At 44.1% G+C, this 27,253-nt stretch overlaps 1 protein-coding gene across 1 annotated transcript in view; it reads left to right on the forward strand.

The window, feature by feature from the left end:
• The window catches only part of st3gal1l3 (ST3 beta-galactoside alpha-2,3-sialyltransferase 1, like 3), a gene marked incomplete at both ends in the record, with an annotated part of 79,259 nt that extends 53,637 nt beyond the window's left edge, over positions 1 to 25,622 (forward strand). The window contains 4 exons of the mRNA XM_079830071.1: positions 102 to 281; positions 9,530 to 9,575; positions 12,019 to 12,138; positions 25,458 to 25,622. Of these exons, the coding sequence (XP_079686197.1) occupies positions 102 to 281; positions 9,530 to 9,575; positions 12,019 to 12,138; positions 25,458 to 25,622 (511 nt within the window). The remainder of the gene's footprint in view (positions 1 to 101; positions 282 to 9,529; positions 9,576 to 12,018; positions 12,139 to 25,457) is intronic.
• Positions 25,623 to 27,253: the final 1,631 nt, after the last annotated feature.

Genomic DNA, 27,253 nt, shown 5'->3' on the forward strand with positions numbered 1-27,253 from the left:
AATTCTTTGGCCAACAAAAAAAATATAAATATGTTTTATGCAAGTCACTGAATGCAAATAAAAATAATACTACTGCCCAAATGATATTTGCCTTTTTTCAGGATTAATAGGGGCCCAACAGAGGGTTTTGAGCGGGATGTGGGGTTTAAGACCACTCACCGTATTATCTACCCTGAGAGTGCTGTGGACATGGACAACTCCACCCATCTGGTGCTAATTCCTTTCAAGACTCTGGATCTGCAGTGGCTCATTAGTGTCTTTACTACCAAACACATTGATCGGTAAGACCATTTTAACAAATGAACATGCATGACAATGCCATTGTGATTTCAATTGTGTAAAACAAACTCACGGCCACTTTATTAGGTACACCTGTTTAACTGCTTTTTAATGCAAATATCTAATCAGCCAATCACATGGCCGCAACTCAATGCATTTAGGCATGTAGAAATGGTAAAGACAATCTGCTGAAGTTCAAACTCAGCATCAGAATGGAAAGAAAGGTGATTTAAGAGAGGAAGAAGAAGAAGAAAAATAAGTAGTTTTATTTGTATAGCGCCTTTCCACCAGCCCATGGTCGCTTAATAAAGGTCATTGAAGAACATTTACAGTTTACAAACAACACAGAAATAAACACAAAAAAATCAAATACAATTAATTGAAAATACATTTCAAACAAATAAGTTTTAAGTTGAGACTTAAAGGCAGATAGAGAAGTGATATTATGAAGAGAAAGGGTAATGAATTCCAGAGCTTGGGAGCAATAACACAAAAAGAACATCCACCTAGTATAGTAGACAGCCGGAATATAGGAACTGACAATAGGCCAAGTCTAAGAGACCTGGTGGGCAAGTATGGGTTGGGTAGATCTGATAGATATAGAGGTGCAAGACCATTTAAAGCCTTAAAGGTTAACAGGAGTACCTTAAAATGAATATGTGATGCAACAGGTAACCAGTGAAGCAAATGGAGAAGGGGAGTTACGTGAGGGGTAGTTACGTGAGCTACCACGTCTAGTCGAGGTGACGACTCTCGTGGTTGCATTTTGTATATACGGTAGCCTTTTAATATGTTTTTTTGGTAATCCAATTAACAAAGCATTGCAGTAGTCAAAAATGAAAAGTTATTAGTGCATGACATGGGTTTCTGCATCAGCCAGATTGAGGGAGGAGCAAAGACATGCGATATTTCAGAAGTGAGGGGGACAGAAATGTCTGGTGTAATACCTTTTTTTTTCTTTTTCTGACCTCTGAATAAGGCAATACCTGTCAAAAGTTTGGAAACATTACAATTGTTAAATGTTTTTGAAAGAAGTCTTCTGCTCACCAAGGCTGCATTTATTTAATAAAAAATGCAGTAAAAAAGTAATACAGTGAAATATTATCCTAATGTAAAGCAGCTGTTATCTATGTGAATATATAGTAATGTAATATAGTAATTTATAATTTATTCCTGTGATCAAAGCTGAATTTTCAGCATCATTACTCCAGTCTTCAGTGTCACATTATCTTTCAGAAATAATTCTAATATGATGATTTGATGCTTACAAACAATTATGATTATTATCAATGTTGAAAACCATTGAGCGGCTTCATTTTTGTGGAAACCATGATACTATTCAAACATCTGTGGTAAGATTAAAAAAGAGAGACATTAATACTTTTATTCATCAAACATGCATTAAATTGATCACAGGTGACATTTATATTACAAAAGATTTCTATTTAATAAATGCTTTAATAAATGTAATAAATGCAAATAAATGCTGTTCATTGAACTTTCTATTATCAAAGAATCCTGAAAAATAAAATGCATCATAGTTTCCACAGCATTTCTAATCAGCACAACTGTTTTCAACAAAGATTATAATCATGAATGTTTCTTGAGCATCAAATCATCATATTATAATGATTTCTGAAGGATCATGTGACACTGAAGACTGAAGTAATGATGCTGAAAATTCAGCTTTGATCACAGGAATAAATTACACTTTACTATATATTCACATAGAAAACAGCTGTTTTAATTTGCAAAGATATTTCGCAATATTACTGTTTTAACTGTAATTTTGATTAAATAAATGCAGCCTTGGTGAGCAGAAGATACTGTCAGTTAGCACTGCATTATTCATATACTTAATTGTCAATAAATACCTTGAGATGGCTTGAAAAACACACATAAACCATATTGTTATAAATCAGCCAGGTTCCTACACCAGCCACTCACAACGCACTCCCTCACCTGAATACTTATCACTCACACCTGCACCTTGCTTACACTCTCATCATGCCACTACTTAAGCACACACCTCACCTCAGTCAGTTGTCTGGTCTCGTTTGTGTGAAGGGATACTTACCTTATGCCAAGTTCACACTGCCCGATTTTAGCCCTGATTTTTGCCCCGATTTTGACTCGCCGACAGGTCTTGGGAAATCGCTGACAAATGCCTGAAATCATAGGCAAATCGGTGCTCGTGCACGCGAGTGACAATCACGCAGTGTGAATGATCAAAGACGCGATCAGAGAGAATCGCAGATGAGTTGCCGACGCCCGCGAGATATTTGGCATGCTAAATATGTGGACCTGTCGGCGATTCAAACTCCTGCTGTGTGAAATGAGTTCTGACTGAAAAATACATCTGCGATGACCGACAGCCAATGAGAGAGCAAGATACACGGCAGCGGGAGGTTCAGGGAGGAGTTATAGACCAGAATATCCGTATTTTTTATATTTATATAATTACAGTTATATCAAGCAGAAACAAAGCACAAACATTTGCTTGACCAGCCGCAGCAGCAGCACACTGCAAAATTATTTATTTACCTCAAACTCTCTTTGCAGAACACAATCCTTGTTCCCTGTGTCTCCCCAACCATTTCCTCCACCATAATCTTTTTTATTTTTCTCCTTTTTGCTGCAAATCAGCGCACAGACAATTTGGATCGCAAGTTTCTGAACTGCAGTCTATATTTTTAATAACAATTCCAGTCTTGCGCGAGAACTCCGGTCTGACGCACGTGTGATCGTGCGTTGTTTCCTTCTCACTTCTTGCGTGTGTTTGCTTGTGAAACGTAGTTCGCGGACGGGACAGAGCTGTCTGCAATTTTTCCTCTTGTACAGTCATGCAGTGTGAAACCCCCTGTCGCCGAATCCATCGTGCAGTGTGAACACAGCAGTGACTGAATGCTACCCAATATAGTCATGCAGTGTGAAAAGAACTGTGATCCGACGAGTTTGAAAATCGTGCTGTCTGAACTAGGCTTTACTCTCCAGACGATCATCCAAGTGACCAAACTGTGTGTAGCCTGAGTTTACCTCCAGCGATCTCCTTTCTCAGTCTTCCTGAGTGTTCCATCCAGTTCCAACGAGGTGTGTGCTTTTGGACTGATTCTTTCTCCATCCCTGCTCTCCTGCATCTGTAAGATTCCGAAGATTGGATTGACTATCCATTCCTCACACCAACTGTCTGCAGGATTCAACTAACTTACCTGAATTAATCTGATACTTGAGTGTTGTCAATAAATTACCTTGTCACTGGATTATTTCAGTCTCCAAGTGTGCTTCTATAACAGAAGACTGGACCAAGACAGTTTGACGACACGCTGAGGGTGCCAGATCCATTCCAGGAGAGCATGGATGCACTTTGCCGAAATCTCAGATCCACCGCCGCCTCTACCACCACTTCCATCACAAACACCATCACTCCTTCATTGTCTGTAGTTGCCAGTCCCATGGCCAAACCAGCGCCCTTCTCTGGCTTGGTGGAGGAATGCAACAGATTTCTGCTTCACTGTTCGTAGGCCTTGGAACTCTATCTCTATATCACCGAACAGGCACGGATCGCGTATATAATTTCTCTGCTGACGACGCAAGTACTTCAATGGGCGGAAACCATCTGGATCCAAGCTGGTACAGTGACTCAATCCCTAGATAACTTTATCAACCATTTCCGTGAGGTATTTGGTAAAACTGTGGGAGATGTTTCAACGAGTGAAGAACTGTATCATTTCCATCAAGGTACAATGTCAGTAAATGAGTATGCCCTGAAATTCAGAACTCTTGCAGCCGCCAGTGGGTGGATGAGCGCTCACTTCTCACCACCTATCGACAGGGACTCGAACCCCGAGTGTGGTTGCATCTCACGGCATTCGACGATACCCTCGGTCTGGAGCGATTCATACAGTTATCCATCAGAATTGCCACCCGTGTCCGATCATGTTTCAGCGAATACCAAAGTCAGTCATCTTCCTCATTCCTCCACCAGCCAGAGCCCGACAGCCCTCCAGGACAGAGGATCGAACCCATGCAATTCGATTCTACCCGATTGACTCCTGTTGAGCGGCAATAAAGGCTGACCTAGGGACTTTGTCTCTATTGTGGTCTTAGTGGACATGTGATCTCCCAGTGTCCCATTCAACCTCCACGTCAAATGGTGAGTGTTCTCCATACTCCAATCGCAAGCTTACGATGACTTACCACAGTAATCATGCTTACTGCCTCTAGTATGTCTATTCCAGTCCATGCTCTCATAGACTCAGGGTCAGCTGAGAACTTCATCTTCGGAAACCTCTTCCGTCACCTTAACCTCAAGACAACAGCGACTCAGACTACTTACCAGATCCACTTGGTGATAGGAAAACCCCTTGGTAATAAAAAGGTACGACAAACATCTCAACCACTACGTTTACGGGTACGAGGAAGCGCTTCAACTGCAGGTCCTGGAGAATTCCATGGCTGAACTCATTCTCTGACTTTCCTGGTTCCTGCAGCATGATACAGTCCTTTCTTGGAGGACTGGAGAAGTCCTGAAGTGGGGCCAAGGATGTTTTCCAGGGTGTTTCCCACAAGTTCCACGTTCAAAATCTGTTTCCAAAGAGATTCTTCCAGTCAATACCACTACCATAGAAAGCCCTCTCGAGAAGCAGTCTGTGGAGGTCCCACCTTGTTATGCCCCCTTCAGTGACGTCTTCTGCCCCATGAGAGCCTCTTTGCTGCCTTCTCACCGGCCATGGGACTGTGCCATTGACTTGATTCAGGGTGAGCCAGTGCCCTGTGGAAAAATGTATCCTCTTTCTCTTCCCAAACAGAAGGCCATGGAGGAGTATATAGAAGAGGCATTACAGCAAGGTTATATTCATCACTAAGTACAGCACCATTACCATTCCACTCACCAGTCTGCTCCACAACAAGCCCAAGTCTCTGTCCTGGTCACCATCTGCCAATGAAGCTTTCCAGCACCTCAAGAAGGCTTTCACCAGGAGTAGACTTCATGACGGATCTCCCATCCTCAGATGGTAATACCTGTGTACTGGTGGTCATTGATCGATTTTCCAAATCTTGCCGTCTTCTCCCTCTTAAAGGGTTACCAACAGCAATGGAAACAGCTGAACTCCTCTTCAACCAGGTGTTCCGGCATTACGGGATTCCAGAGGACATGGTATCTGACCGTGGACCTCAATTCATCTCCAAGATGTGGAAAGCCTTCTTCAGACTCCTAGGTGTGACCGTAAGTCTATCATCTGTTTAATATCCCCAGTCGAATGGGCAGATGGAGAAGAAGATTCAGGAAATCAGTCGCTTCCTCCGAAACTTCTGTCAAGGCCACCAGGCCATGATGTGTCTTCCTACATGGTTGTTTAAGAAATAAAGCTACACAATCCATCAAATAGGGTTGGAAGAACTGTTGCCAAACATATAACATGCTAGAAACATAAAAATCACTGCAATAAGGATCCAATCATTGACTCTTAAGCATTTGCCAATTAAAATCCAAACAGCAAAATTTTTTGGCCGGGCAGTGTATATTTGACATGACTTGCTCCTGTCCATTCGAATAACCTCATAATTGAGATCTTCGACTCGCTGTGTGACCTCAAAGGGTCCTTGCCACTTGGCAAGTAATTTAGAACTAGACGTTGGGAGTAATACAAGCACTTTATCTCCTGGTATAAACTCACGCAGTTTGGTACCCCTGTTATACAGCTGTCTTTTTTATCCTGGGCCTGCAGCAAATTCTCCATAGACAGCCACCCCAAAGTGCGAAGTTTTGCTCGAAGGTCCAGGACATACTGAATTTTGTTTCAACTATCTGAAGGACTGTCCTCTCAAGCCTCCATAAAGACATTAAGCACACCTTGGGGCTGACGTCCTTAGAGCAACTCAAAGGGGGAAACCCTGTGAAGGATTGTGGGACCTCACGCACAGCGTTATTGTGAACAAATTTATGAATCATGGATTTCAATGTCCAATTAAATCGTTCCACCTGTCTGTTTGTGGGTGATGGACACTTGTGCAAACAGATTTAATGCCCAATAATTCATAGTTTGCGCAAAGAGCGTGACAAGAACGGTGTGCCCTGATCAGTGAGAATCTCTTTGGGGATTCCCACTCGGGAGATTATACGAAACAGTGCGTCCGCTACACTTTTTGCCAAAATGCTGCAGAGCACAACTGCCTCAAGGTATCGTGTTGCATAGTCCACCAGCACTAATGCAAAGCGATGCCTGCGTGCATATCGTTCTAACGCCCAGATGAGGTCCATGCCAATTTGTTTGAAGGGGACCTGCATCAATGGTAATGGGCGCAATGGCAAAAAACTAAAATAACTTTATCGAAGAATTTCTTCTCTTCTGTGTCAGTCTCCTACGCTGTTTAAGTTGTAACCACAGTGAAGCGCTTCCGGGTTCTATGTCAGAACACCGACGGCAATTGGGTGACAAAAAGTGAGCAACATGTTGCATGTGTGTGATGCTGACGCAGGAGCTGGCCAATACAAACCCAGCGTTCTGACGTAGAACCCGGATGCGTTGCACTGTGATTACTACATCAACAGCATAGGAGACTGACACAGAAGAGAAGAAATTCTTCAATAAAGTTAAATTATTTTATGGTTTTGGAACGACATAAGGGTGAGTAATTAATGACAGAATTTTCATTTTGGGGTGAACTAACCCTTTAAAGTATACTTATTTTTGTAAGGGTACTCAACCATACCAAGGAATATTCATAATGCCGGGACAAACGATATAGAGAGTGTTGGTAACTCACTGTATCAGATGTTGGAGAGGTGATGGATACGAATGGCGAGGGCTCGCAGCAGATTATTTGAGGGGTAAAAAGGAGATGCCGGGTCAATTTTAATCCAGATGTAAGCAGACATAAAACTAATAAGTGTAAAAAAATAAAAGACGAGTAAAAACAAAATACAAATACCAGCGGGAAGCAGCAGCACAAGCGCACCTAGCGTTCTCGCACCAGAAACTGGAAAGTGACTGGGATATATGTAGCAAGTGACTCCGAATGTGGCATGGTTGTTGGTGCCAGACTGGCTGGTCTGAGTATTTCAGAAAACACTGATCTACTAGGATTTTCACACACTATGGGCGAAAATGCCTGGCTAATGCCCGAGGTCAGAGGAGAATGGCTAGACTGGTTCGAGCTGATAGAAAGGCAACAGTAACTTAAATAACTACTCGTTACAAGCAACCAAGGTATGCAGAAGAGCATCTCTGAATGCACAACACATCAATCATTGAAGCAGATGGGCTACAGCAGCAGAAGACCACATCGGGTGCCACTCTTGTCAGCTAAGAACAGCAAAAGTCTAGGTTACATATGTAACCCTCATTCCCTGATGGAGGGAACAGAGTCGTCACATCAGAACATACCTATGAATTGGGATCTCGCCTGAGAGGCCATTCACCTTCGAGTGTAAACTAAATGAGCCAATGTACATTGTCGTGCAAGATTTGACCGAAAATGCTTGTAGGTCCCCTACCCTCTTGATGCAAGCCAGTTCTGTCAGGAGCACTGTCTTCATTGGCATGATTTTTTACTCAGTTGACTGCAGCGGTTCAAAGGGGGCTCTCTGCAGTGCCATTAGCACCAACAAGAGATTCCAAGAGGGTACAGGGTGAGGGAGAGGAGGATTTAACCTTCTTGCACCCCTCAGGAACCTGATGATCAGGTTGTGCTTTCCCATTGATTTACCATCTACTGCAACGTGATGTGTGGCAATCGCGGCAACATACACTTTCAGGGTGGAGTGAGACAGACCTTCGCTCCAACCCTTCCTGCAGGAAGGAAAGCACAGTTCTGATGTGGCATCTCCGGGGATCTTCCCAGTGAGAAGAACACCACTCAACGAACAGGTTCCACTTCAAAGCGTAAGCACAACTCAGTTCTGGTAACCAGGTCTGGTTGGGATGGGAGATGCGGATTATCCCTCCAGGTGGTAGCGCTTTTTGGACATAATTGCACTTTTAGGCTGTATAAATAGCAAAATCTCATTGAAGCTCTTTTAGTGCTGTATGAAAACAGCAAGAAATGCTCTTGTGAGACCACTCCAGCACCATCACACCAACACTGGAACCGAGGCCTCTTCCCAAAGAGCACTAGCAGACACTCTTGTTGACTGGATAGAGCAGGAACAGAAGAACCACTCCGCTCCTAAGCGAAAAGCTGAATGTGTGTTGCATATGTTTCTGTATTTATACCCACGCTGTGAGACAGAGATGCAAATCTTGCACGCCAATGTGCATTGGCTCGTTTAGTTTACACTCAAAAGTTATTGGGCTCTCAGGCGAGATCCCAATTTGGCGGTACATTCCGAAGTGACGTTGAACGTGACCGACTGGAAGGGAACTAAGGCTACAATTCACATGGGCTCACCAAAATTGGACAATAGAAGATTGGAAAAATGTTACCTGGTCTTATGAGTCTCGATTTCTGCTGCGACATTCAGATTGTAGGGTCAAAATTATGCATAAACAACATGAAAGCATGTCCTTCCTTGTATAAACGGTTCAGGCTGTTGGTGGTGTAATGGTGTGGAGGATATTTTCTTAGCACACTTTGGGCCTATTATTATCAATTGAGCTTCGTTTAAACACCACAGCCTATCTGAGTATTGTTGCTGACAATGTCCATCCCTTTATGACCACAGTGTACCCATCTTCTGATGGCTAATTCCAGCAGGATAACACACCATGTCACAAAGCTCAAATCATCTCAAATGGTTTCTTGGACATGACAATGAATTTACTGTACTCAAATTGGCTCCACAGTCACCAGATGTCAATCCAATAGAGCACCTTTGGGATGTGGTGGAACGGGGGATTCGCATCATGGGTGTGCAGCCGAAAAATCTGCTGCAACTGCATGTTGCTATCATGTCAATATAGACCAAATCTCTGAGGAATGTTTCCAACACTTTGTTGAATCTATGCACACAAAGAAGGCAGTTCTAAAGGCAAAAGGGGGTCCAACCCTGTACTAGCAAGGTGTACCTAATAAAGTGGCCGGTGAGTGTATTTTCATTACTTTAACTTTAAAAAATGCTGCAATACTTTTACCATAAAGACATCACTTTATTTCATCAGTGCCCACAATGCTTTTCCCTAATTTCTTATGTTGACCAGCTTTATATATTTAAATACATTGTATATAGAGTTTGCCCTAGAAGCATTGCAATTATTCAATATATTGGTCATAACAGCAAATGTTTTCCCTTTGTTTTGTTTTTCTTTAGAACATATGTTCCAGTAAAACCCACTATAAAAGCAAACAGGGACAAGGTGAGTAGCAGCACTCAGTAAATCAGTGCTTCAACATATTTACCAACCAATTAAACAACCTATTAGGCATTCACTCTCAATACATGTTTGAATAATATATTTGAATAACACGTAAGGAATAATTGACGATGAATCAATAATGCACACCCAAGGTGGTAATGCATATTAATATTTTTAAATAATTAAATGGCCGCGGAGTCAATTATTCCACTTAAACTACGGTTACCACACCTCAAAACATTGTTCAGATGATGTATTTCAAGACGTTTTCAAGAAGCTCTTGTGAGGAGGACTAATTTCATCTAATCCCAAGCCTCCATACGTAATTTTTTATTTTTATTTTACAAAGGCTTGAGCCGTTGATGGCAGACTATTGCAGTTATTAATGCAGTTATTAGAGAAAGAGAAAGAAAGAGAGAGAGAGAGAGAGAGAGAGAGAGAGAGAGAGAGAGAGAGAGAGAGAGAGATTTTATGAACACCATTAAGACTATTACTATATTAAAAAGTAACAGCTGAGCTCTCTTCAGAACAGCGATAGTCTCTTTGCTAAATACTTATTGTTAACTAGCTTGAAAATATGAAACATTTATAATGAAAATAAATATAAATATAAGAAATATATTACATTATATATTTCTCTATTCATGTGTGTTGTAAGACCGCATGAATTCGCTCCAAGGATCGGTAGCGAAACGTGGTGAAGGCCGCACGCGTGTTGAGTGTTTAAGCTGTGAGATATGGATTTGATTATAATATTCTTTATCTGACTCCATTTATCGTAATTGTTGCATTTAGAAGAGAATGCCAACTGGTTGTTTGGTCATTTATATTTGATAGTTAATCATGCATTTAATCGTTCTGTTTTAACCCTTTGTTGCAATTATACCGTTCCGTATTGGAGATAGTTAATAATTACAGATTAATTCAGAAAGGATAAAACATGTAACAATTTTATTAACAGTCAGGTAAATGTATAATGCCAATTCCATAATCAATTTAAAGATAATTCATACATAACATCAAATACCCTGTAGCAAGGAATAAGATATCGATACCTGACTGAATATTACGCAACGCAGAGTGTCGAGACACTCCACGTTACAGGCCAACTCCATTACAGTATGCGCCCTGATCTCATTACTACATCGCTTTAAATAACTCAGACCAGACCTCAAACTGTTTCAAATGGAAATACATGAAAACAAAGGGAATTTAAATTGAATCAACTCCCATTTGCCTAGATTGAAAGAGACCAAATGGCTCCAAAAGCCACACCCACCGTAATGAGTAAAATAGGTCTAAGCTCTAAAAACTCTTATTAACTTCTTGTATATTTCCGTGCTTATGAGATTTTTGTACCATTCGCACTGAGACATTTCAAACGATACCAAACACATATAATATTGTATAGTGAGAATTGACATTGAAATATACCCAAAATCTATTGGATTTAGTAATCTCATAGGAACGGTGATAAGGAGTTTGGGGGAAGTTTGGTACAAGGTAAATGCATGCAAATTAAGCCATTCTCAGTTGATTCACTCAGAGGGACGTCGGCTGCGGAATAAACAGTCCTCTCAGTGAGTTATTGTCTTCGCCAGACAATATGGAGTTATGCAAGTTTTCACATCCTTACAGTGTTTATACTGCATTAAATAAATCTGCAATATATTATACACATGCAGTACCATATCTTATTACATGTACATCTACAGTATATAATATTAAGTGTATTACTGAATATAAAATTGTGATATATTAGTAAATACATAGTCACATATTGTTCAGAATATGAAAAGCGGCAATTCGTATGTATTATTCAATATATTTTAATATATTAACAAAATATATTATTCTGTATTATTTTCATAAATACCGTTATATCATTTAATATACTGATCATTAATATATAGGGAAATATATTTTCTTTCCGTAAGGGCAGCGTCTCTGCTAAAAGCGAAACTGCACATCCTTGTCATGTAGCTTTTAAGTTGTTAAACTATTTTACTGATAAAATTGTCAGAGTAGCGCTGACAACATGTTGTGTGCGAGTGTGTGACTCCACTGTATGTGTGTGCGTTTGAGTGGGAGAGAGTGGGAGAAAGAGATTATGTGCTTTTCCAAAATAAATAGCCAAATAAATACATAATATATAATAAAATGAAATTGTGGCAAAAACATGGAAATAATTTGATGTTTTTATCATATTGTTTACTATATTTATTTTCTTGGTCAGTGTTTAAATAATTTGTCAAAGTGATATGGAACTGTAATGCGGTCAAGACCTGTCTGGAACTACTTTAGCCGTGCATTTATCTGAAAATAATTGCACACCCTAGAACGTTCGTCAACCAATCAGATTCAAGCATTCAACAGCCCCATTGTATAAACAAATATAATGATTATCTAATTGTCCCTGTGTGATTTTTCTCTGTGGCCTCAGGTGATGATCCTCCATCCTGGTTTTCTGAAATATATTCAAGAGCGCTGGCTGCAGAAACATGGCAGATATCCATCCACTGGTTTTATTACACTCATATTTGCCTTGCACATCTGTGACCAGGTAAAACGTCTCGGGTTATGACTATAACCCATGTTCCCCGAAAAGGGAACGAGACACTGCGTCGTCGTGACGACACAAATGGGGGAACGCCCCCAGCGTAACGCGTCTTAAGAATGAATGAAATAAGTCCAATCCTGATTGGTGTTGCGTCATGACGTAGTATGTGACGGCATACCCAGAAGATACAAAGGGACGTCAGCACACAACACAGATAACGTTCTGCAATGAAGCGAGCGCTCTGCCTGATTGATGTGGCCACGAGACGCAGTGTAACCCGAGACTTTCCCCTTCGAGGGAACTCGCACTGCATCGTTGTGACGACACAAATGGGGAACGAGTACCAACTATGCCACACCAATCACTCCCGACCTAGTGTGAAGCTGGAGCCCAGGCACACTTAGGAGGCGAGCACTCTGGTGCCAGGCGTCGCAGGGAGGTGCAGACTATAGTACCTTATGAAGGTGTGCGGAGTGGCCCACCCAGCCGCCTCACAGATCTCTTGCATAGAGGCTCCAGAAAGGAGGGCCACCGAGGAGGCCATGCTCCTGGTGGAATGAGCCCTCATGGATATTGGTGAAGGCAAATTGTGCACCTGTTAAGCCATGGCTATAGCCTGGACAATCCAGTTACTGATTGTCTGTTTTGAAGCAGGCAGCCCCTTCCTGGGTGTACCAAAACACACCACCAACTGGTCTGACAAAGGAGGTGAAGTCTGCCCTCTTCCGCCGTCACGTGAGGTGGGGGATGGAAGGCCTGAAGAACCACAGACCGTGCCACATTAGATGGCACCTTGGGCACATAGACCGGGCTAGGATGCAAGATTGCTTTAACTCCGCCCGGGGCAAACTCCAAGCAAGTTGGCGTAATCGCCAAGGCCTGAAGGTTGCCCACTCTCCTCAGAGAAGTGATGGCAAGGAGAAAGGCCACCCTGAAGGTCAGGTTCTTTGCCTCGGCCGACTCCAGCGGCTCAAAGGGGGCCTCAGCCAGCCCTTTGAGCACCACTGCCAGGTCCCAGGTTGGGACTCTGGAATGAGCCGCAGGCCTCATCCTCCGAGCCCCACGGAGGAACCGTACAACCAGATGGTGCTTCCCCAGCGGCCTATCACCTACTGGTGTGTGGAAAGCCCCAATGGTAGCCACGTACATCTTAAGTGTGGACGGGGTAAGACCGGCGGAGAAACGATCTTGGAGGAACTCCAGCACTGAAGCCACTGGGCAGTTAACTGGGTCCACCTCACGCTCTCTACACCAAGTGGAAAACACATTCCACTTCAGGCTGTACATTCTCCTGGTGGAAGGAGCCCTGGAGCTGAGTAAGGTCTCCACGACACCTGCTGACAGGCCCTCTCATTGGTACTGGGCCCCCTCAGGGGCCAGACCCAGAGGTTCCACAGCTCTGGCCAGGGGTAAAATATTGTGCCCCCCGCCTGAGACAGCAGATCCCTCCTCAGAGGGACCTGCCATGGGAGGCCGTCCAGCAGGTTGATGATGTCGGAGAACCAAACCCTGGTCGGCCACCGGGGTGCTACTAGGAGAAGGCTGACGCCCTCCCGGCAGACCCGCTCCAGAACTCCCGGGAGCAGAGCAATCGGGGGAAATGCGTACAGACGCAGCCTCGGCCACGTCTGAACCATGGCATCCAGCCTTAGCGGAGCCGGAGGGCTGAGGAAGAACAACAGAGGGCAGTGAGACGTCTCTCGAGATGCGAAGAGATCCACTTCCACCGGGCCAAACCTCTCACACATGGCCTCCACCACCTCTGGGTGGTGTCGCCACTCCCCGGGCCTCAGCCCCTGTCTCGAAAGGATGTCTGCTCCCTGGTTTTGGTCCCCGGGGATGTACATCGCCCTGAGGGACGACAGTTTCCCCTGGGACCACAGGAGGACCTGGTGTGCCAGTCTGCATAGAGGGCGCGACTTCAGGCCCCCCTGATGATTCAGATACGATACTACAGCCATATTATTGGATCGTATCAGGACATGGTGGCCGCGGAGGTCCGGAAAAAAGCTCCTCAGAGCTTTGTAGACCGCCAGCATCTCCAGGCAGTTGATGTGCCAGGAGGAATGGCGGGTCTCCCACAGACCTCTGGCAAAGCGGCCTTCCATGACCGCGCCCCAGCCAGAGAGGGAGGCATCTGTTGAAACGGTCTTCTGGCAACAGGATGCTCCCAACACTGGCCCCTGGGACAGGAATCAAGGTTTCCTCCACATTACGAGGGAACGAAGGCATCTGCGCGTTACCCTGATCATACGGAAAGGATTTCCCCTGGGGGAAAACCCCTTGGTCCTCAGCCACCACTGGAGGGATCTCATGTGGAGCAGGCCGAACGGTATCACGTTGCACGCTGCTGCCATGAGACCCAGCAGTCTCTGGAACTGCTTCACAGTGAGGCTGCGGCCTAGCTTCACTCTGGAGACCATCGCCAGTATGGACTCGACACACACGGGGGACAACTGTGCCCGCATCGTCGCCGAGTCCCATACGACTCCCAGGAACGTAGTCCGCTGGGAAGGCACCAACACGCTCTTCTTCGTGTTGAGTCTCAGCCCCAAGCACCTTATGTGGGCTAGAACGACATCTTGATGTCGAACAGCCATATCGCGCAACTGGGCCAAAATGAGCCAGTCGTCGATATAATTGAGTATGCAGATGCCCTGGAGGCTCAGTGGAGCCAGTGCTGCATTCATGCACTTCGTAAAGGTGCGAGGGGAAAGAGCTAGGCCAAAGGGAAGAACCCGATTTTGGTACGCTTCGCCCCCAAAAGCGAACCTCAGGAACTTCCTGTGAGATGGAAGGATGGAGATATGGAAGTATGTGTCCTTTAAATCTATCGTGACGAACCAGTCCTCGAACTGGATCTGACTCACGATGGCTGGAATTGTGAGCATCTTGAACCTGTATCTCCTCAGAGACCGGTTCAGATACCTGAGATCTATTATCGGACGCAACCCTCCATCCTTCTTGGGAACTATGAAGTACCGGCTGTAGAACCCGGACTCCCTGTCTGGCGGAGGAATACGTTCTATAGCCTCCTTGACCAACAGAGAGCGTACTTCCTGTTCCATAACCCGCACCTGCTCCGGGCCGACTACAATCCAGACCACCCCGTTGAACTTCGGGGGAGGGGAACTGAACTGCAGCCTGTAGCCCCGTTCTACAGTATGCAGGGCCCACGCAGATATATTCGGAAGGCATGACCATGCGCTCAGATAATCTGCTAAGGGAACCAGCCTCTCGAGGCCGGCCTCGGGTGTCAACCAAGCCTCCTCCCCGACCCCCTGAAGTGGCTGACCAGCAGGGCGAAATCAAGGAAGATTTTCGGTGTGCGTACGCATTTGCTGGACCGCCACAGGTCTTACTAGAGGCGGCTGGAGCAGCGCGTGTGTGCGGGGAATCAATGCGGCCCAAAGCGTACTGGACGGCTGGAGCGCAGCATCGATTCCCCGAGAGCTCCGGCGAGAAAACGACCTCAGTCGCTCTACCCCGTGGGGGACAGCTCTCAGCGGCTCTGCCGCAGCTAGGACTGCTTGGAAGCCTTCTTGGCCTGAATGACGTCCCTCAGGTTGCCCTTCGGCTGAGAAGGCTTCTTGCGAGAGCGCCATCTCCTTTGCCAAGCTCCCTCGGGAGGGGGGCGGGAGGCGACGCTCTGCTTTTGCACCTCACGGTGCGAGGAGCTGGATGACGGTCCAGGCTGCCTACTTGAGGCAGCCTTCGCCGAGGAGCCAGAGCAGCGAGGGATGAGCATCGGATCCTCCACCTCGTGGGAAGAAGCCGCTTTGCGGGCTTCCACACGAGGCGGGAGGATATCTGAATCGTCAGACGAGGATGAGGAAGATGCCTCAGCAGTCCCCAATCCCGCTGACAGATCCATCTGCGAACCCCACGATCTGCGATGCCGCGCTGCCTCAGCAGACGCGGGTCCAGAGTCGCGAGGCTCACGAGGCTGGCCGGCCTCATTGAACACGGCCAGGACACGGAGGCACACATCGCTTGAATTGCTCGCTCGCCATAAAGAAAAAATGCTTGTGAAAACAACATTGGTAGTCAAACAACACCAAATAGGACTCACAAACACAGAGCGCTAACGCTGAAGAGCAGAAAGCTATCTGTGTTGTGTGCTGACGTCCCTTTGTATCTTCCGGGTATGCCGTCACATACTACGTCATGACGCAACACCAATCAGGATTGGACTTATTTCATTCATTCTTCAGACGCGTTACGCTGGGGGCGTTCCCCCATTTGTGTCGTCACGATGACGCAGTGTGAGTTCCCTCGAAGGGGAACTCATAGAATATTCAATTATAGAATATTAAAAGAATGCACCTATGTTAGAACACACACAAATATGTGAGGTAGTGAGAATAAGTCCTTGTGCAGTAAATTATATCCCGTTATGACGGGTTGTCTGGCTTGTCAAAGCCGCATTTAAAAGCTTAGTCTTAAAATGTGTCTTAAATATAAAGTGTAATAGTTTCACCATTTAGATTTAATATGAAACTGAACTATGATGTGTAGTTTTAAAAACTTAATTTAGGCTGGTAGATGATTTACTATGCATGATATCAGTGTCACGTTTAACACAAAGGAAAACTGGTGCGAGGACTCAAGTGCAGGAAAAATAGAAATTTATTATAAAATAAAACATAAACTCAAAACAAAACCCACGAGGGGGGAAAAAACATAACATAACAGAAAACTGAACATACCAGGGAATCACAGGGAACGGAGGACGTAGACATTACAACGTAACCACAAAGACTGTGAGCACATGGGAACTATATAAAGGGGAAGAAATCAGGAGGGAACAGGTGGAGGAAATCAAACACTAATCAGATAACAAGGGGGAGGGATCAAACAATGACAGAGGCACATGGCCACACTAACAAAACCCACATGTGCACACAAGACAGGACAGGCATGTGACATAACCCCCTCTCTACGGAGCGGCTACCAGACGCTCCATCAGCCGAGGGCGGGGCAAGAAAGACAGACCAGGGAGGGACGGGAGGGACGGGAGGGACAGACGAAGAGGGACAGACCAGGGCGGCACGGGAGGGACGGACCAGGGCGGCACGGGAGGGACGGACCAGGGCGGCACGGGAGGGACGGACCAGGGCGGCACGGGAGGGACGGACCAGGGCGGGACTGACCAGGGCGGGACGGGAGGGACAGACAAGGGAGAAACAGAAAAGGAAGGGGAAAACAAGGGAGAGACGGGGATCACAAAAAGTTCAGGCGGCCGGGGGGGCCGGGGACACCAGCAGAGTTCAGACGGCCTGCAGAGTTCAGGCGGCCGGGACGGCCAGGGTGGCCAGCAGAGTTCAGGCGGCCAGGACGGCCGGGGTGGCCAGCAGAGTTCAGACGGCCTGCAGAGTTCAGGCGGCCGGGACGGCCAGGGTGGCCAGCAGAGTTCAGGCGGCCGGGACGGCCGGGGTGGCCAGCAGAGTTCAGACGGCCTGCAGAGTTCAGGCGGCCGGGACGGCCAGGGTGGCCAGCAGAGTTCAGGCGGCCGGGACGGCCGGGGTGGCCAGCAGAGTTCAGGCGGCCAGCAGAGTTCAGGCGGCCGGGACGGCCGGGGTGGCCAGCAGAGTTCAGGTGGCCAGCAGAGTTCAGGCGGACAGCAGAGTTCAGGCGGCGCAGGAAGAGCAGGGCGCCGGGGCGGCGCGGGGAGAGCAGGGCGCCGGGGCGGCGCGGGAAGAGCAGGGCGCCGGGGCGGCGCGGGAAGAGCAGGGCGCCGGGGCGGCGCGGGAAGAGCAGGGCGCCGGGGCGGCGCGGGAAGAGCAGGGCGCCGGGGCGGCGCGGGGAGAGCAGGGCGCCGGGGCGGCGCGGGGAGAGCAGGGCGCCGGGGCGGCGCGGGGAGAGCAGGGCGCCGGGGCGGCGCGGGGAGAGAGCAGGGCGCCGGGGCGGCGCTGGGAGAGCAGGGCACCGGGGCGGCGCGGGGCGCCCGATCGGCACCTCCGGCACAGCAGAGTCCGCCGTCCCTGATACCACCGGCACGGGGACCACCGGCACAGGAATCACCGGAACACAATTCACCGGCACAGGGACCACCGGCACAGGGACCACCGGCACAGGGACCACCGGCACAGGGACCACCGGCACAGTTACGGAGCGTGCTTTCCCTCTCCTCCTCCGCTTACGGAGGCCAGGGACAGGATCCACCGGAAGTGGGTCCACCGGAGCTGAGACCACTGGAGTGGAGGCCACCGGAGCAGGGACCACCGGCACAGGGACCACCGGCACAGGAACCACCGGCACAGGAACCACCGGCACAGGAACCACCGGCACAGGGACCACCGGCACAGGGACCACCGGCACAGGGACCACCGGCACAGGGACCACCGGAACACGATCTACCGGAACAGGGATCACCGGAACACGGACCACCGGAGCAGGGACCACCGGAGCAGGGACCACCGGAGCAGGGACCACCGGAGCAGGGTCCACTGGAGCAGGGTCCACCGGAGCAGGGTCCACCGGAACACGATCCACCGGAACAGGGATCACCGAAACAGGGACCACCGGAACACGATCCACCGGGACAGGGACCACCGGGACACGATCCACCGGGATAGGGATCACCGGAACAGGGACCACCGGAACAGGGACCACCGGAACAGGGACCACCGGAACTGGGACCACCGGAACTGGGACCACCGGAACTGGGACCACCGGAACTGGGACCACCGGAACTCGATCATCCGGAACAGGGATCACTGGCCCTGGCATGGAGGGAATCTTTCTCCTCCTCCTCCGTTTCGGAACCCCTGAGCTCGGGACCACCGGAACAGGATCCACCAGAACTGGGACCACCGGAACAGGTTCCGCCGGCACAGTCACGGAAGGAGTCCTCCTTCTCCCCCGCTGTTTTCTAGAGAGAGTCGACGCTGCAGTCTCCTTGGAATTCACGGGGAGCCTAGTGGTCTCCTCCGTGATCTGAGCCCACAATGCAAAGCACTGGAAAATGTTCATACGAGGCGGAACCTTTTCCTGCTGAGTCCTCTGCATGGTGGTTACGTTCTGTCACGTTTAACACAAAGGAAAACTGGTGCGAGGACTCAAGTGCAGGAAAAATAGAAATTTATTATAAAATAAAACATAAACTCAAAACAAAACCCACGAGGGGGGAAAAAACATAACATAACAGAAAACTGAACATACCAGGGAATCACAGGGAACGGAGGACGTAGACATTACAATGTAACCACAAAGACTGTGAGCACATGGGAACTATATAAAGGGGAAGAAATCAGGAGGGAACAGGTGGAGGAAATCAAACACTAATCAGATAACAAGGGGGAGGGATCAAACAATGACAGAGGCACATGGCCACACTAACAAAACCCACATGTGCACACAAGACAGGACAGGCATGTGACAATCAGTGCTGTTCAATGCTGAGGCTGTCTAACCATTTTGTAATGTTTGATCTTCTCCATAGTCCAGTCTCACTGAGTTTGGACTTTGTTTTCAGTTTGCACCTTATTAGAACACTCTGTTGAGTTAGTTGTCATGGTTCCTGATTAGTTCTCATTAGTTCAGTGCATTTAATTAGCCTTGTTTGTATGTGTATTTAACCCCTTATACATCCCCATTTTGGCAAGTGGGTCATAAATGACATACCCAAAATAAAAAGGTTGCTGCTCATAAGTCATTCTGAATAGACACATAACCAACATATATTTAGAAAGCCAACATTTGAGAATGGGTTCCCTAGTAGGTTGAACAGAGACTTCCCTATGTAGTACTTCCCATTGGTAAGTCCATAGGATGTATTTTACATGTTTATAGAGAATCTACATGCAGGCCCCTACATACCCGGGTGTCCAGGGAGTGGCCACACATGCAAATTTCATTGGCCTTTTCTGAATACATCAGAGGGGTTTGAGCTCGAAAGAATGACCCCTAGGCCCGATTTCACAGACAAGCCTTAGACTAAGCCAGGATTAGGCATTAGTTCAATTATGGCATTTAAGTAGCTTTTATAAACATGTCTTAGAAAAAACATTACTGGTGTGCATCTTGAGACAAAACAATGGCACTGACATATGCTGCGTCCCAATTCGCATACTATCCGTATTAAATAGTATTCGAAAAAATAATTAGTATGTCCCAAATCGTAGTATGTTGAAAAGAGTATTCCAAAGATTCCCGGATGGTCTACTATTTCCGGTCAGAATTCGAAGTGCAGATTGATGCGCACTCTAACGGCTGATATTGCCCAAAACCCATCACGAAATGGACAAGGATTCGATTAGAACAACAAACACTAATAAAAACTGTTTAAAAAAACTATAAACATGACGGTTATGCGAGTCTGACGGGTTAGTTAAAGGGGTTTGAGTGAGCAATTATCAGTATTTAACCTGACGAAAATATATTTATTCACTATTATCCACATTATATTTCACCTGCAGCAGCATAGTGAACTTTTTTAATTATACGTTTGGCCATTAACTTTTAAATGCATCATTATAGTTAAATGCAAACACATGAGGGGAGTCTCTGCATTAAAGACCCACGAATGGCGGATCAACGTGCTACTACATTTATCTCCGATACGGTAGGAAATTAAATTGAATGTGGAGGATTTGAACTGTGACAATGATTGACAGGGCAGTTTAAACGGTGACGGGATGCACGTAACTAAGCGACAGAGTCCGTTAAAGATGACAAAGTAGTATGTCCCAAAGCTTGCATATTCTTCTGCTACACACTCAAAAGTATGTACTTTTTCTTCACAAAAAGAGTACATACTTTTAGGTCGTAGTATAAGTAGGCGAATTGGGACGCAGCAATACACTATATTGACAAAAGTATTGGGACACCCTTCCAAATCATTGAATTCAGGTGTTCCAATCACTTCCATGGCCACAGGTGTATAAAATCAAGCACCTAGGCATGCAGACTGCTTCTACAAACATTTGTGAAAGAATGGGTCACTCTCAGGAGCTCAGTGAATTCATGCTTGGTACCGTGATAAGTTGTCATCTGTGCAATAAGTCCATTCATGACATTTCCTCACTACTAAATATTCCACGGTCAACTGTTAGTGGCATTATAACAAAGTGGAGGCAATTGGGAACAACAGCAACTCAGCCACGAATTGGTAGGCCACATAAAATCACAGAGCGGGGTCAGTGCATGCTGAGGCGCACAGTGTGCAGAAGTCGCCAACTTTCTGCAGAGTCAATTAGCTACAGACCTCCAAACTTCATGTGGCCTTCAGATTAGCTCAAGAACAGTGCGTAGAGAGCTTCATGGAATGGGTTTCCATGGCAGAGCAGCTGCATCCAAGCCTTACATCACCAAGTGCAATGCAAAGCGTCGGATGCAGTGGTGTAAAGTACGCCGCCACTGGACTCTAGAGCAGTGGAGATTTGTTCTCTGGAGTGACGTATCACGCTTCTCTGTCTGGCAATCCGATGGACAAGTCTGGGTTTGGCGGTTGCCAGGAGAACGGTACTTGCCTGACTGCATTGTGCCAAGTGTACATTTTGGTAGAGGGGGGATTGTGGTGTGGGGTTGTTTTTCAGGGGTTGGGCTTGGCCCCTTAGTTAAAGTGAAAGGAACTTTTAATGCTTCAGAATACCAAGATATTTTGGACAATTTCATGCTCCCAACTTTTTGGGAACAGTGTGGAGATGGCCCCTTCTTGTTCCAACATTACTGAACACCAGTGCACAAATCAAGGTCCATAAAGACATGGATGAGTGAGTTTGGTGTGGAGGAACTTCGCTGGCCTGCACAGAGTCCTGACCTCAACCCGATAGAACACCTTTGGGATGAATTAGAGCAGAGACTGCGACCCAGGCCTTCCTGTCCAACATCAATGCCGGACCTCACAAATGCGCTTCTAGAACAATGGTCAAAAATTCCCATAAATACCCTCCTAAATCTTGTGGAAAGCCTTCCCAGAAGAGTTGAAGCTGTTATACTGTAGCTGCAAAGGGTGAGCCAACTCCATATTAACCCTTAATCGTCCCTTGTGGTCCAGCTGACCCCACTGGACTTTTCCTCCATTTTTTAAAAGTGTTCCCTTCATCTCAGGGCCATGAGACTCAGTGACTTTTCCTAAATAATCTATCTAAACATGCACAAAAAATCTGGGCTTGATTTGGTTGTTCTAAAGGTGTGTAAAAAAAAATTTACCGTTTAAGTCCCTCGGGGTCAGATTGACCCCACATTGAAAATGAATGGGAAAGTGTAAAAAATAAAAAAAATTCACTTTTTTTGTCAATTTTTTTTTACTAAATCCAGTATAAATCTGAAAATGTCCACATTTATATCAAGGTCTGGTCCTAGAGCACAAACACAAAGTAGAACGAACTTTCTGTCTCATACACACAGGCACACACACACAAACACACACATGTGTGTTACTGCAACAGAGAGCATTTTTATAGAAACTGGCAAATAAAATCAACAAAACTGGCATAAATCTGAAAGATTTTCATACATAAATGAAGTACTAATACTAGAGCACAAATGCAATATGGAACAAGCATGTTCACTGACACGCACACACACACAAACACAAACACAAGTGTCTGGAGCATTTTTTGGATTTTGGCAATGAATGGGAAAATGTAAAAAATGCTTTTTTTTCACTTTGTTTGTAAAAAAAAATCAACTAAATCCAGTATAAATCTGAAAATGTCCACATTTATATCAAGATCTGGTCCTAGAGCATAAACACAAAGTGGAACGAACTTTCTGTCTCATACACACACACGCGCGCACACACACACAAACACACACATGTGTGTGACTGCAACAGAGAGCATTTTCATAGAAACTGGCAAATAAAATCAACAAAACTGGCATAAATCTGAAAAAATTCCATACATAAATGAAGGACAAATACTAGAGCACAAATGCAACATGGAACAATCATGAGAAAGAGAGGGAAAAGGGCAAATAAAAGAAAGATGAAAGGCAGCTTAACTTTTGCATAACCTCCCTATGGACCTCTATTTGATAATGTGGTCATTGCACTCTCTTTCTCTTTAACTATAATTCCTAAAGTTTTTCCACAAATCTACAGATGGCAGTATTCTATCCCTAACACATAGAGCAATGTCCAAAAACTATTTATATTTATTTAAGATCATCATTCAAGTGATTTTTTTATTAAAAAATAATTTTTAATGAGCCAATTTATGACATAGTTAAGTATTTGTGCAGTAAATAGGTAAAAAACTACCAAATACCCACAAAAACACAGCATAAATGTATAGTTGAGAAGTAAATAAAAAAAATGATATATAGTTTTCCATGTAAAAAAATTATATTTCCTTATGCAATCGCTCTGTAAAAGTTTGGGGTCTATCTGACCCCAAGGGACTCAAACGTAAACCCTACTTGAGGGGCGATTAAGGGTTAAACCTCCAAAACTTTTGGCAATATAGTGTATTTTAAGATATGTAGGTGCAAGCTGCTTTCAGTTAAAACAGCTCAAGCATTTTAGTGTGGGACTAGTTTAAGCCTTGTCTGTGAAACCGGGGAATAGTGTCTGCATTTCAACGTCTCCGTTCCCTCTATCAGGAAACGATGGTTTCCACAGTAACCAAGACGTTTTCTAACACATGGGCTTATTTACTTTGTCAATATTGTGACCAAATTAATAAAAATATAACTATATTTAATGATTCACTGATGTATTTCAACAGGTCACGCATATTCGTCATTTGTCCTTTTATGACACATCTATTCCCATAAACAGAGCCCTGCATATATCATGCAGAAAATTTTAGTGTAAATTAATTAAGAAATTGTTGATCACTTTTTATTAAAACGTTCCTTTGTAGCATATTAGTTAAATGTGAGAACATTGTGCCTATTAATTTGTTCTTATTATTTGAAAAATGAAAAAACGAATAATTAGGTTAAAAGGTTTTCACAACTTAACTAAAACAATGTAATTAAAACGCAGGAACGAATTTGCCAAATAAAACGTCTTTACGTTTCAACTAAAGCAAATGGTTAATAAAACATGCTTGTGAGTTGATATATTTTTTCCCACATTATGCAATAAATTGGACTAAACTTTTTCAACATAGGCCAACATAAAGTCAGGGGACAGTTAAACCTATTAATTATGGCAGGTTAGCATGTGGAGTTTAGTGTTCCAGCATGATTTGATGTAAAATTAGGAATACTTATTTTGTTTTGAAATAAAATATGTAATTTATGTGATTCATACAGAATAAGTTTTGGCATGCACACAAGCTATGTGGTTTGGGGGAAAATATTAATTTTAACCAACCTAAAAGCTTTGTTATTTAATAAAATATGTATTATGTATCTTTTACTTGACAGCCTTTTGTGAATATGGATTTTGCAGATCAGCCGATCCAGAGATGCATTTCCGAATAACTACAGAGTAACCCCTGATTCACAAAATTATTTTATAAGATAAGGTACAGTTTAGACTAGAAGATGTAGGAAATATTGGCGTCAGTAAAGACGTTAATCTAAGATCGCACTTTGGTACATTCAGAACTAATTTAAAATACTTATTACAGCAACAATTTAAGTCACGTTTTATTATAAATTTTTATTATTTTTACGTGGTGTATTATTTTTTAAATTGGGTTTTCCACGTGAAACATAAACTGTGCTATTATCAAAATTGCTGCTGTTGTCCACAAAATGCAGCACGATCACTGACAGTCTGTTTAAAAAATATATATAATATATTATATACCCAAAAGTGGGTTGCAAGACTGTTTTCAGTAGGTTGTGTGTGTGTAGTTACTCTTCTGTCAGATACTGTGTATTTACCATGGTAACTATAGTTTCCAAAATGCCCCTTTATTTTCTATAAATTTTTGATGACTGTGGTGGCTCATACCAACTTATTAACTATTGTATTAACAATAATATGAATTAACTCATTGGTACTCAACCCTAGTTCTGGAGTACCCCATCACTGCACACTTTAGATGTCTCCTTAATCAAACACACTTTATTCAACATATCAGCTAGTTAGTAAAAACTCCAAGACCTCAGATCAGCATTTTTGTGTATAGGCAATTGCTCAGTGAAAATTACCCCATAGCACCATCTAGCATTCAATGAGTGCTAATACCGGTATCAATGGTTTTGAACGTGTATACTGTGTGAAAATTATAATATTGTGGCAAACAAACAAACTTAAATGACAGTCCAACTATGGGATTGTGTCAAAGGTTGAACCTCTGGAACTCTCACAAAGGGTTCCAATGTAAATGTCCACTTTACATACAAATATCTATGAATACTAATGAGATTGCATTGGTATTACACTTATTTATTAAATTTTTTTCCTTTTCCAGGTGAGTGTATTTGGGTTTGGAGCAGATGAAAATGGAAACTGGCATCATTACTTTGAACAAAATAAGCATAATCGTAATGCTGGCAATCACGGAGGAAGCTATGAATATCATATTGCACGTAGGCTTCATGAGAAAAAAGGAATTCGGTTGTATAAAGGATGGTGACTGCAGTAAATTTAATTTTTTTTTAAAAAGTATTCTTAATATTATGCATGGTCTAGACATTTTTTTAATAAGGTCATCATAAACAAAACAGGCTATGTACAGGCAGTACGGTCAGTACTCAGTACCACCTAAAACATTATGGCTTGGTTTCACATACAAGGCTTAGATTAAGCCAGGATTAAATCTTAGTTTAATTAGGGCATTTAAGTGACTTTTTTACCAACATGCCTTAGAAAAAAACATTACTGATGTGCATGTTGAGACAAAACAATGGCACTGACATATTTTAAGTCAATGCAAGTTGCTTTCAGTTAAAACACCTCAAACATACATTTTAGACTGGGACTAGGTTTAAGCCATGACTGTGAAACCAAGGGTATATATATTATATTATATTTATTATATATATATATATACTATTAAACACACTGATCCAGAGTCATGTTCTTATATGAGATTGCTCATACCAGATGGCATATTTGCGATTCTGAGTTGTTCAACAAGTAACAGATATTATTACCAGTGGAGAAATATGTGTTGTGATGTTATGATGTGTCTTTGTTAAATTAGATGTGTGAAGATTAGAACACAATCTGCTGTTGACATTTAGTGGATTAGTTGGACCATAAAATACTATCAAGTAAGGTTATTAGACATTTATTAGAGAATTTGTCACAGTACTGGATATTCAATTGAATGTTGGATGTATTGGTGGCAGTCCATTAGTGGTCTTATTAGTGGGAATCAGCGGAGGAAAACATAGAAGTAAAAATGGCTGGTAGCAGAAGAAAGACAATTTGAAGGAAGGATCCAAATGTCTGTACTGTGGCTATTACATGGGGTAAAATAACATGGTATAATCCATTGTACAACTGAAATATTTGGTTCTGAGAGTACAATTTACTGTACAATTATTACAAGAGCTACCACTCTTGCCACATCCACAACTTATTAAACGTCATTTTTATTACCCATTGACATGCTAAATGTATTTAAACCACTCTTTGTAAGCTTCATCATGCTAAAGTCTGTATATATTAACAGTGCAAATATGAGTGCTGATCTCTTCTTGCTTTTCTTTTGTCTCTACCATTAGTCTGCTTTTTCTGGATTTGCCTATATGTGTGATCTCCATCTCCATTTTACTGTTCTGTCTTGTTATGGCCCTTTTGTTGTTGAGTTTTGTTAAAAATAAATAATAACTCTGTTCATTGACCCAACAACTCCACCGACTTGTTTACAGAAGACCTTGCCAGAGCAGGAAAAAGCTAGTTCCTGCAGTTTATTACTAATTTTAGATATAATGGGCAAATGCAAATTATACCAGTTCTTATAATAAAATATCTTGGACATGGTGCTGGTAACAAACATTTATGTGTGTTTCTTAATGTTAAACATTATTTAATGCATTGATTACTCACTCGTAGAGAAATGTTTTTGGATTTGGACCTACACGTGATGGAGTTTGGCATCATTACTGATGATTTTAGCACTGACTATAATGGAGGTCCTCATAATGGAGACTGAGAGCAATTTGATCTCTAAACTCCATCAGAAGATGTAAAATTATGATGTATAAATGATGGTAATAAAGCCGAAAGCTGTGTTGAAAATGTTTTGATGTGAATATA

This window comes from Gobio gobio (genome assembly GCF_949357685.1).
Source record: "Gobio gobio genome assembly, chromosome: 11".
Classification (NCBI taxonomy): domain Eukaryota; kingdom Metazoa; phylum Chordata; class Actinopteri; order Cypriniformes; family Gobionidae; genus Gobio; species Gobio gobio.